The sequence below is a fragment of the Pipistrellus kuhlii genome, unplaced genomic scaffold (genome assembly GCF_014108245.1).
Source record: "Pipistrellus kuhlii isolate mPipKuh1 unplaced genomic scaffold, mPipKuh1.p scaffold_m20_p_3, whole genome shotgun sequence".
In the NCBI taxonomy this organism is placed as follows: domain Eukaryota; kingdom Metazoa; phylum Chordata; class Mammalia; order Chiroptera; family Vespertilionidae; genus Pipistrellus; species Pipistrellus kuhlii.
The window spans coordinates 16,585,850-16,598,916 of NW_023425529.1; the positions used below are offsets into that span (position 1 = coordinate 16,585,850).

Genomic DNA, 13,067 nt, shown 5'->3' on the forward strand with positions numbered 1-13,067 from the left:
AGTTACTCCCAAAGGACTTTTTAAAAATCTTGCTTCTTTCCAAATACTGAGGCACTCAAAATTAAGGCTTACCATCTTAGGGCTTTTCTCATAGCCAGCATGTATCATAAGTATGGTTAGAAACAGGATGATAATTTTAAAGGTTAATAAAAACTGTCAATGGCAGAAAAATATGAACAAGACAGATACTTTAAAAATATTTAAAATTTCTAATATTTTCTGTCCCAGAACAACAGGTAGACTTAGAACTCAATAGAAATCAGAATAATTACTATGGAAAATTGCACCAGACAGCCCTTCAAACTAGTCAACAAAAGAAAATATTAAAAATTTATCACAACTGTAAAAGAATTACCAACAAAGAAATTATTAGATATTTCTATCTCTGAAACTTATTCTTTTTAAAAAAAATATGTACATTATTTATTTATTTATTTATTTATTTATTTATTTATTTATTTTTATTTATTTTGTACAGAGAGGAAGGGAGAGGGATAGAGAGCTAGAAACATTGACCTGCTCCTTCCTGTACACCGCCCACCGGGCCTTCACTGGAATCGAACATGGGACACTTTAGTCTTCAGACCGACACTCTATGAGCTGAGCTAAACTGGTTTTGGCTCTCAAACCTATTCTTACTCCTAAAGAATACAGGTCCTTCCTTCTCTGTTTTTGTTTTGTCATAACTTACCAGAACATATGACACCAGCGTCTTCATGATGATTGCAGTAATGCTTTCCCCATTCATGGTGTCTGCACTGCCAAATAGCAGATTCATGTCCTTGGCAGGCAACACTGTCAAGCCAAATGTGTCCAGTTCCCTCACTGGCGTTAACTCGACCAATGGCAGCGATGGAAGTTGGGCATTCAAGCTGCTTACATGCCACAGCGGCATCATCACTATCCCAGCCATCATCACACACGGTCCCCCATTCTCCTTGGAATTTCACTTCTAATCTTCCTGAACATTTAGAGACTCCATCAACCACTCTCAGGCCCAGATCTGCTCCATCTGTAAGAAGGACACAAAACAAGTCAGTAATAAAGAAACAGTAAGAGACTTCCGATGGAGTAGGTAAACTCAGTGTTCACTTCCACATGAAAATTACAACTAAATTAGAGAACCATCATTGAGAAATACCTGAAGACTAGCTGAACAGAAGTCCTATACCTAAGAATATAAAGAAGAAGCCCAGGAAGACTGGTAAGAGTGGAAACGTGGGATGGGGAGGTAACACATTCACAGTATGGCAAGTAAGAATCCAGTGGGGTATTTTGGCTACAGAGGTACGCTGAGGAACAAAGGGTCCCAGCCCCACTCTGTGCTCCCCATCAATGCTGGGAAGAAGAGTCCCCCTAACATTTGGCTGTGAAAACCAGTGGGTATTGTGTCTAAGAAAGATAATGAGCTGCTAGAGAAAGAGTCACTGCAGGTCAGATAGGGCCAGTGCACAGACTCACTTGTTCACAATCTCAGTCACACACAATCTCACTCACTCCAAGCTCCAGGACAGGGGATGCATCTTGGAAAGTTCCAAGGACCTTTACGGAGAAACTAAGTCAATTACATTTAGGGTAAGAGCTGGAGGGACAGAGTTTGGGGCAACTCTGTCTGGGAATGGACATTCCTTTATTGAACTCACTTCCTACCCTGCCAGCCAGATGTATCATAGGTGGGCACCAAATCTGTGCTCTCCATTAATCTGGCTAACACCATTCTGCACCCTAGTGGTTCTTTGAGACCCTGCCCCACTCAACTCACTCCTCTGGCTTGAGCCTCTTTTAGTGGCTCCTCCATACAGTGGACTGCCTTGGCTCCACTGCAGACTTTCCCTCAGTTTCTAAAACCCCAAACAAGCAGCTGCTTGCTTCATTTATCTAAGTGGCCCCAAGGCCCACACAAGTGGTGACTGGTCTCAACTTGCATTGTAAGTCCCGTTAGGCAGCCCAAGACTGGCATAAGTGGTAGCCAGTCTGGGCCTATAATGTAGCCTCAACTACGGGGACACAGGCTTGGCACAAGTGACAGCTGGTTTCAGTTTGCAGCATAGTTTCTTCTAAGAACCTCTGAGCCTAACACAAGTGGTAACCAAGGAAGAGATCATTTGGTAGGTTCTACCAAGAGTTCCCAAGGGAGACACAGGTGGCATACATATGACTCTCAACCAAAAGGTTCTAGGAGTAACACACCCACTGTTTTTACAATAAAAAAAAAAGGGGTGACACTCAAAAACACACACACATTAAAGGAATAAAAAATAATGACAAAAACAAAAACATGGAGGGGTGAATAAAAATGGTAGTGAGTTTAGAATATGTTCGAATTTAAGTAACCATTAACTAATAACAGACTGGTATAAACATTTCTTTATATATGTGAAGCAAATGACAAATCAAAACCTCCAAATCTATGAGAAATGTACAAAAAAACTTAAGAGAAAGGAATCCAAACATAACACTACAGAAAGTCATCAACATAAAAGAGAGGTGAACAAGAGAACAAGAAACAGAACTATAAAAACAATCTGAAAACCATTAATATAATGTCAATAATTACATACTTATATATACAATAATTATTTTAAGTGTGTATGGTCTAAAAGACATGGAGTGGATAAGGGAATAAGAAAACAAAACCCATATATGTGATGTCTACAAGAGACCAACTTTAGATTGAAAGACAAACACATATACTGGAAGTAAAGGGATGGAAAAAGATATTTCATGCAAATGGAAATGAATAAAAACAAAATAAAACACTGGGATAGCAATACTTATATCAGACCAAATAGACTTTAAAACAAAGGCTATGGCAACAATGAAGGGCATTTCAAAATGGTAATGGAATCAATCCAACAAGAGAATAATATCTCTTGTAAGTATCTCTGCATCCAATGTAGGAGCACCTAAATATGCAAAGCAAATTTTGGCAGACCTAAAGGGAGGGATCTACACTAATACAATATTAATAGAGGGTTTAACACCACTATGACATCAATAGATAGATCTTCCAGACAGAAAATAAACAAGAAAAACAAAAGCCTTATATGACACATTTGATCAGATAGACTTAGCTGATACTTTTAGTACATTTCCTCCCAAAGCAGCAAAATATATATTCTCTTCAAGTGCACATGGAACATTATTCAGAATAGATCATGTTAGGTTATAAAACAAGTCTCAATAAATTTAAGAATATTGAAGTCATATCAAGCATCTTCTCCAACCACTAGGGTATTAAACTAGAAATCAGTTACAAGAAGAAAACTGAAAGCACATACAAACATGAGAATCTAATAAAAAGCATCCAAATTGAAAAGATGGTCAAATCATTAATCCTTCTGGAAATGTAAATCAAAGCCAAGATGAGATATCACCTCATACCTGTCAGAATGGCTAATACACAAACCAATGCTGGAGAGGATGTGGGGAGAAGGGAACCCTGGTGCATTGTTGGTGGGATTGTACAACCACTAAAAATTAACTACCATATGACCCAGCGATTTCACTTCTGGCTACTTACCAGAAAAACACAAAACATTAATTTGAAAAGATATATGCACCCCTATGTTCATTGCAACATTATTTTCAGTAGTGAAGCTGTGGAAGAAACTTTGGTATCCATCGATTAGATGACTACAAAAAGAAGATGTTGTATATATGTACAGTGGAATATTACTCAGCAATAAAAAAGAATGAAATCATACCATTTGCAACAACATGGGTGGTATTAAAGATATATTTAAATTAAATAAATCAGACATAGAAAGACAAATACCATATTATTTCACTTATATGTGGTATCTAAACAAACAAACAAACAAACAAACAAACAAAACAGAAACAAGCTCATAGATATAGAGAACAAATTGATAATTGAGAGGATGAGTTTGGGGGATAGTTGAAAAAGCTAAAAAGGATTAAGAAGTACACATTGGAAGTTATAAAAACAGTCACAGGAATATATAATACCAGATAAGGAATAAAGTCAATAATATTGTAATAACTATGTAGGGTGGCAGGTGGGTACCAGACTGATTATGTTGATTACTACATATGTTGTTTAAATGTCTAACCACTACAATGTACATATGAAACTAACATAATACTGTTTGTATGTAATTGAAAAATAAATTTAAAAAGATACAAAATATTAAGGGGACTGTAAATAGTTGTATCTGAAATGAGTTCAGGAAAAGGAAGATATAAATAGAGACAAAGAAAAAAATGATATACTTTGATTAAACATTCCTAAAGATGACCTGAAACTAATACAAAATAATATTGAATATAAATTGTATTTTAAAAATAAATAAAACAACACATGAATGCACATAAAGTAAGTGTTAAGAAAAACAAAACAAAAATTATTGAAGACAGATGGAGTGGATTGGGTAAGAAGACAGGACTTTTGAGTATAGAGAGCATGCACTCTAACTCCATAACAGGAGTTCCAAGAGCTAAATTTTACCTAGTGATATCCTTTTTGACTACCATAGTTTTTGTGGAAAGTGTTTGGTTGTTGTTGTTGTTGTTGTTTTAAAAATCAATATGCATTTGCATGTGTTTACATCAGTGGTTCCCAACATGGGGCACACATCCCTCAGGGGGGCAATTTGAAAATGAGTTAATAACAGTGAGTTTTTTGTATTTATTATGGATCTAGGGGCCTCATATACAGTTTATAAATTTATATAGTGACATATTTATGCATTTCAGTTCTCTGTTATATGTTTTGAAACTTTGTTTACTATTTTTTCAGATCATTTCATATTATTATTATAATATTTTTAACAATTTCTTCCTTGGTACTTCAACTGTCCTTTCGTTCCTTTGCTTTTCTCTTTCATGAATGCCATGTTATTTGGAAGCTTATTTAGACCAAATTAATGTCCCTTTAGGCTTCCTCCATGTGTACAGGAGTTCACTTTTTGAATAATAAGAATTGTGTAAGATGGGGCGGAGGCGGGTGGGGAGAGGCATCAGGATTTTAGAGATGCTTAGGTGGGGCATGGCCAAAAGAGGTTGGGAACCACTGGTTTAGATGGTACCCACACTCTAGTTTGCCTCAACACTCAACACTCACTTTTGCCTCTGGTTACATTACCTGTCCACACTATCTAGTTAATATCTGCCTGGCCCTTTTTTGCGACCAGTTTCTTAGTTTAAAAGTGAAGCAAAGCAAAGAGAAAAGGAACTCAACCTTTATTGTTTTCACCTTCTCCCAAACAATATTCCTCAAAGAACAGAACTGGATTCTGAATAATATTCTATAATAAATACGTTGGTTTTTTTTTCCTCTGGCAGTTTTAGTTTTTGTTGCTACAACACTGTTTCCTATGACTCCTCAGCATGTATAAAACATTGAGGGAAAATGTGCTGATTGGGGACACTTTGATAGGTAAAAGAAAATGGAAGGTAAAGATAGTGTTTGTTCCCCATCCCCCAATCCCTTTCATTTTCTTCAACTAACAAAATTCATAGTTTATGTAGAAATCCCATTCTTTGTGGTTCAGACTATAGAAGGTCTGCTTTTCAACAAGAAGAAAAAAAAAGCCAATTCAAGAAATAAAAAGTGTTAGAACTCTGATTGCGTTGCTTAAGTGCTTCAATTCAGTCATATACTTTCTGAAATTTCCAGTTTTCTGAGTCCCTGTTTTCTTCCTTAAAAATAAGTTTGAAATGAATTTCCTTCATCCCCTACCCTCCTCACCCCCAAATAACTGGTAAATACAGAGATATTTTTACTCTAACTATATTTTCCTAAATGCTACTTGGGGTTCACAGCATAGAAGTTCTTCAAACTAAGGACTCAAGTGAAAAGGGGAGAATGTCATCCCAGCATATAAAAATCCATTGCTCCCTCCCCTGATTAAGTATGGAACATGGAAGTATGTAGACAGACACAGTACCTGCTCAAACTATTCATACCAGAGTAATAGCATAAATGAGATTTTAATAGGAAATCAACCGTTTTGTTTAATCACTTGATTCTGTAAATTTAAAATAATAGTTTGGGAAGGAGTAGGTTAGTGTGTCTAAAGGGGAGACATTTGTAGTTAGAGAATGTTAAAAAGGATTGGGGGGGTTGATTTTAAACTCATATAGAAAGCAAAACTTGCTAGTTAAGCTATTTCTTCTTTTTCTTTCTTGCTTTTGTTTGTTTGTTTGAACTATTGCTTAAACAATCCCTTAAATGCTCATTACTTGAATCTCAATTTCACTATTTATCATCCCTCCTAATCTATCTTAATTTCAGTTACCGTAAAAACTCCATGAGTATTAGAATAAGAATATGAATTTAGGTAAAAATAAAGCAAAATTCAGTAAGAGTTTAGATTTTAAGATTCTTACCCATGCCACCCTTTCCCCTCTTTTTGTCCTCTTTTGAGAACAGAACAAACCCAGAACAGTCCTTACCAAAGCAAATCACTCCAGCATCTTCACGATGCTGACAATTATGCTTTCCCCATCCTTGGTGCTTGCAGTGCCAGAGAGCTGACTCATTTCCATGGCACACAAGATCATCCAACCAGATTGGTCCAGAACCTTCTCCAAAATTAGCTGAACCAGAGAAACTGACAGCACTTCCACATTGAAGTTGTTTACAAACCACAGAAGCCTGATCTATGTTGAAGTTGTCATCACATACTGTTCCCCACTGTCCTTGGAATTTGACCTCTATTCTTCCTGCACACCTGTGTCCTCCATTCACCAGCCGCAACTCCAAATCGGACCCATCTAGAATGAAGAAAAGATCAGAGTTCAAAGTGATATTCATTCAGAAGTAATTTTAGGAAATTAGGTTCTTCAGGACACTTAGGATTTCATGCTTTCTTAAAATAGTGCCTTGTTTTGAACGCTGCTCATCTTCACATATTAGAATATTTAATCTTTTAAAAACAAACTATATAAAAATGAGGACTTTTATCTGTATGTATTTACCAAGAAAAATGTTTTACAGATTAAATTTATTTTCTGTTTTATTTTGTTTCCTTCTTTTACCAGAACAGAGTAAATATTCATTTATGTAGAAATAGATAAAATTGAGTCTCAAAGTATTTATTTTTCAAAAAACTAGAAAAAATAAAATTGGTCTTACAACAAAATACTTAAAATGGCTAACTGGTAATTTGTTGAACATTTAAAATCTTTATTTTAATATTTATTTATTATAAACAATTCAGAGCATGAATAATGAGCTTTAGTTGAACTTGAAATTGGAAAACAAGAAAAAACAAAAAAATAAAATGCATAATAATTTTCAAGAACACCCTGATGTATGCCAAATTATTAAACATAAGAGGCCCAATGCAGGAAATTCGTGCACAACGAGGATCCCTAGTGGCTTCCAGCTGCTGGTTGGGGCCTCCCTTCCTGAGGTTGGCCAGCTGGCCCTGCCCCCTGGTTGAACACCCAGTCAGGAGACAATTTGAATATTAGACTGTTATTATATAGGATTGAGGGGGAAATCAATTAAAACAATTCATTTCTTACCAATTTCCTTTTTAAACCAAAAGTGGTTTTTTGTTTGTTTGTTTGTTTTTCTTTTTTGTTTTTCATCCCTAAAGCTTCTGATACCACGTTTAGGGGGAAAAACAGTTCTTTTATTAAGAAAATTTTCTCTATTAAGAAAAATCTCCTTTCCATTAGATTGTCTATGAGGACAAAATACCTAAGAAAAGGAAATTTGAGATGAAATTTTGGGAAACATGAAAGACAAAAAGTATGTTTTTGAACAAAATGTTTAGGAACCACTTTTGAAAAAAACAATTCAATTTTAAAAGCTCTAAACTCCAGGCAAAGACATAAACATATCAAGATTTTTAAATTATGAACAACTAATAATAATAAAGCTCACAATCAAAATATACATATGCAGTTCCAAGTGTATCAGCTATGCTCTCTTCTTTAGTCTTCAGAACTTTAATCATCATTTGCTATTACCACCATCCCTACTTTACAGATAAGCAAACTAAGGTTAAATAATTGGCACAGAATCAAACACCTAGGATGTGGGAGGGAAAAAGCGGTGTGGCACCAGAGTCCATTCTCCTTACTGTTATGCTATATTTACCCTGAGCATGTGATAATAATAAAAATCTCCCAAAAGGCAGAGACCCTGAGGATAGAGCATTAATCAGGGAGAAAAAATCACAAAAATGCAGATTCTGAAACTATTAAATTGAGTGGTTATGCATTCTTATTGGAGCATTAGATGTGTAAAATTGTAAAAAGAAGTTGAAATAATTCCATCCTGAGGCATTAATAAAAAAAGAAAAGAAAAAGGAAACAAGAGTTATAAGTCCTACCTGCTGTTTCTTAGCTTAAAAAGTCAACTTTAGAGACAGTAATAATTACGATGAGAGTTTGGCAAGATTTATTATGACTTTTAACTTTGTTGTAGATGTTTGATGTACTTGGTACTAGTGGTTTTCACTGAATATGATTAACAAGAAAGACAAGGAGGAGGAGGAAGAGGAGAGGAGGGAAGAGGAAGTGATGGAAGAGGAATGGGGAAATGGGAAGAGGGAGAAAGAAAAGGGGACTCATTTAACAAGGTAATGAGAGCATTGAGCAATGAAGAACTAATTTAATTATTTTAATTTTCAAAAATATTTTTATTGATTTGAGAGAGAGAGAGAGAGAGAGAGAGAGAGAGAGAGAGAGAGAGAGAGAGAGAGAGGGAGGAAGGGAGAGGGAATAGAGAGATAGAAATATCAATGAACTGCCTCCTGCATCGCCCTACTGGGTATCAAATCCAGCACGTGCCCTGACTGGGAATCGTACCAGTGATCTCTTCGTTCATGGGTTGACCCTCAACCACTGGAGCCACACTGGCTGGGTGCTAACTTTTGGTTTTTAACATTTATTACACACCATACTGTATCAATAATTTTTTTTAAAGTATTCTACCATTGAGTCCCCAGGGAAGATTTCAGAAAGATTTAATGACTTGCTCAAAATAGTAGTATTAATGAGGGGCTGAGGTGGAATTTAGTCCAGCTTTTTTCTAGATACTAGCCTGCCTGTGTTGCTCCCATTACCCCACATTGCCTGGGTGAAGGGAAATTTTTTCTTTCTAAAATCGGTCCTATGGAGGAGATGGTCTCTAAGAAAGATGCTGGGAGCTGTGAGGGCTGCATAAAGTGAGCAAGGAGGGATGAGAAGCACAGGAATGTGACACTGGGTCATAAACTTGACCTTAGGACTTGTCAGCAGGAAGGTCTGACACGTGGTTTTCTGAGTTATTATAAGATCAACTGAGAAAAAACTTCTTACATGTTTTATAAATGAAGACCATCACATAAATAAAATGAATAACACTGTATAGTGTATACTGGAGGGAAACAGTTATACTTTGTGATAAATTCTTCCTCTATAAAGAAGGATTAACTCTAAGAATATTTATTGATTGATTCAGTAAGTTGATTACCAGTTAGTGGATAAAAAGGTAATAATTTCTGGGTCAGTGTATGAAAGCATCATGCCAATGAGAAAGGAGACAAGAAATTACCTTAGGTATAATTTTTTAAATCTAAAAATCAAAGGTTATAGTAGGGATATGAATATAAACTTGAAGCCAATCACTTCCTCATTGATAGAAGTATTCAGAATCTCTTTTGATTCATTTTTTACTATAGGCATTGCCAAGTGTTTTTTTTTTTTTTTTTTTTTGTCTTTTAGCAATAGATTCTGTAATTTTATACTGAATTCAATTTGATTGCTTACAAAAACGAGCTTCTTTTTGTTTTTAAACCATCTACCTATCTCACCCTTCTTTCTCCCCACCACAAAGCATTTCATGTCCTGAGTTTGCCTTATGCTGGTCTTACCTGAGCAGGTTACTCCAACATCCTGTTGGTGGGTGCAGTTACTATGTTTTCCCCATCCATCATGTTTGCAGTTCCAGATAGCTGATTCATTCCCTCGACAAGAAACATGATCCATCCAAATGCGTCCAGAGCCCCCACTGGAATTAGTCCACCCAGTAGCTTTGATGAAAGTTGGACATCCTAACTGATTACAAATCACAGAGACCTCGTCCATGTCCCAGCCATTGTTACACACGGTTCCCCACTCCTCCTGGACTTTCACCTCCACTCTCCCAGAGCAATTGTTTTGACCCCCAGCCAGTCTCAGCTCCTTATCTGCTCCTCCTGCAACAATGGACAAAGGCAGCAATTGGTCAAGATCCAAAGAGCAAGTAAAACAGTATTATGCTGTCGATTACCTATTTATTTTCCAAATCCAGGTCTGAGGAACATTCCTGGACCTATCTATACATGGTACAATAGGAAAATGCAGTTTCATAGGAATTCAAATACAAATATTGGTACCACAGGCTTCAAATTGAACAATGGCATAAATCAGTAAAGCTAACAAACACAATATGTGTAATATCTTTCTTTTATGGCTGATATTCTTTATAATGACAATTTATATAATCTTCATGGAGAGTATACTGTTCCAGTAAGATAGTGCAAAATTTTAAAGTGATGAGCTACACAAGTTTCTCCAACATCCCAAGATCAAGAGAAAGAAGGCTGATGGTGAGGATGAAAAGACCAGTTATAAGAAATTTTACACTTGTTTCATATCTATGTAAAATACTATACATTTAAAAAATATTAGTTGAAATCTGACAGAAATGTATTTATTTAAATGGAAGTTGAGATGGAGATAATTTTCCATTATCTTCTATTATAAAATTATTACCTTCTCCCTTACATTCCTTCCAAGTGTTGCAGCTACCTCCTCATGATTATTTTAGCTAACACAGTAACCCGTGGTGTATACATTTTGCCTCCACCAATACAATTTTAAATAAGTTTTAGCATTTGAATTTAAGTGTTTATTCCAATAAACATGAGGTGTCTCCTCTGTATTGTTCCATATTTTTTAGCTAGACATTATTTCAAATCTTCTAGTAAAATGTATTGTTTTCTCTTTGAGAGTTTATTTTATTTTCTTAAATGGGGAGAACTGTGTTATAATTTTTTTATTTTTTTGTTAGGTTCTTATTTTGTGCATTTAATAGCTGGTCCTTTGAAACCATGAGGTCTTCAAGAGAATTTTTTGCTGTTCAATTATTATTATTATTTATTTATTTGTTTGTTTGTTTTTGGTTTTTTGTGTGTGTGTGTGTTTTTTTTTTGTCATAGTAGGCTAAGGGGGCAAGTAGATTTGACAAAGTACTCACCAAGAGAACTAGTGATCAAACAGGAACTAAGAACTGAAACCACAGCAATAATGAAGGGAGTCAAGTGGATAAAACATCTTCTAAAGTCTGAGAAAAAAAGAAAGAGGGCACAAGTATAGTCTTCCCTCAAAGAGACTTTGGACAAGGCAGATGGCTTCAGAGCTTTGAGATAAACAAAGAAGGTCACACAGAGACAGAAAACCGTTCATTCTAAATGGCAAGACAGGCAGAAAAAAAAAAAAATCATACCCAGGATCCTATAGTCTCAGTGAAATTGCTTTGAAAATGTTCATGTTTATAGGCAACCTGGGGGAAAATTCGGGGTGGAAACATATAGCAAGAGCAGCCTTAAAACCTGGAAAACGGGAGAGGCGTTAATGAAATTTAGAAGTGTGCAATGCTCCCTGAAGGCACAGAGCACTATTCAACTAATGTTTCCCTCTCCAAGCCTACCTGATCCACATTGTTAGACGGTAAATTCCATGAGGACATAGATACTTCTATCAGGTTCACCATATTGTCACTGTTACCTGGCACGGTGCCTGCTAAATAGTAGCCGAACAATACATGGTTGGAATCAAGTAACAATGTTGTTATCAGAAAAACCAAAATCCTGGGTCTTATCTCCAGATGTAGCCTAAAATGCTCTTTAAAGCTGCCAGCACTTTGATTTCTTCTTTCTACATTAACCTAAAACTAATTTAAACATAAAAATGTCCTAACCATACAGAGCACTTGGTGTTTTGTCACTGCACCTTATGCTTTCATGTGACACATTATGCTTCAATTAAAAAACCAATGAAATAAAAATTCAAAGTGAGTTTAACACATCCATTTAAATCATGATCTAGATTTCAATATTAAGGGTGCTATTCTACATTTCTTCAGGGTAATCAACTTGCAATTAATATCCATTTCTACACGTTCTATTTTCTCTAACCATTATTGTCTTCATACTTGATGCAGTTCAATTAATTTCAGTTCTTTACTTAATTTCTCCTCAGCAATTTTTCAAAACTGATGGCAAATGGAATCCTATTGCATGTCTTAAATTTAGGATCTGCCCTAACTGGTTTGGCTCAGTGGATGGAGCATTGGCCCGCAGACCGAAGGGCCTCAGGTTCAATTCTGGTCAAGGGCATGTACCTTGATTGTGGGCACATCCCCAATAGGGTGTGTGCAGGAGGCAGCTGATGGATGTTTCTCTCTCATTGTTGTTTATAACTTTCTATCCCTCCCCCTTCCTCTCTGTAAAAAAATCAATAAAGTATATATGTTAAAAATAATAAATTTAGGATCTGTGGGAAACTAAGGGTGCCTTATGAGCTTGTGCCCTTTTTCCAATTCCTTATACCAATCACTATTAAATCAGACCAATTGAATATTAGAATAATGTTATATTCCATGAAAGAAAGAAAAAAGTAGAATAAATAAGAAGCTTTACCAGGAGATGCAGAGCTTTCAAGTGACACCATTCTGAGTTTGTCCATTCCAGCCTTATGAATTCTAAATCTTCTTGTATTATTCCCTAGAAACGTTCTCCTAAAGAGGAAGACCACTAAGAATTCTAAAATTCATCTGGCTTCCACAAAAAACAGAGGGCTGCATAATGGAGGTGGAGTCAGCTCAAAAAGGGAAATCATTAAAAGCCTGAGGGGTGGAGCCAACCATTAAAAGCTGTTAACAGGAAAGAAGAAGTTAAAGGGGGCAGGGGAGGAAGGAAGGGTACATCTGTATTACTTTCATCAATAAAGATACATTTTAAAAAGTAAAAAAATAAAATATAATGGGCATTACCTCCCCCCAAAATAAACAAAAAAAAAGAAAAAAGTTTTTTTATACTCATATTTGCTTTAATACAGGG

At 35.8% G+C, this 13,067-nt stretch overlaps 1 protein-coding gene across 4 annotated transcripts in view; it reads right to left on the minus strand.

The window, feature by feature from the left end:
- Positions 1 to 12,805, minus strand: part of LOC118729297 (scavenger receptor cysteine-rich type 1 protein M130) — a 116,035-nt gene extending 103,230 nt beyond the window's left edge. For 3 of the 4 annotated variants that reach the window (XR_006742781.1, XM_045587712.1, XM_045587713.1), the window contains exons 1-5: positions 12,648 to 12,805; positions 11,204 to 11,290; positions 9,837 to 10,160; positions 6,421 to 6,741; positions 692 to 1,012 (exon numbers count right to left, since the gene is read on the minus strand). Coding sequence is in view for 3 of the 4 variants with exons in the window: in XM_045587712.1 (XP_045443668.1) it covers positions 692 to 1,012; positions 6,421 to 6,741; positions 9,837 to 10,160; positions 11,204 to 11,290; positions 12,648 to 12,693 (1,099 nt within the window). In the remaining variant the exon portion in view is untranslated. The remainder of the gene's footprint in view (positions 1 to 691; positions 1,013 to 6,420; positions 6,742 to 9,836; positions 10,161 to 11,203; positions 11,291 to 12,647) is intronic. The other variant, XM_036456730.2, reaches the window with a different exon arrangement.
- Between the last annotated feature and the right edge of the window lie 262 nt (positions 12,806 to 13,067).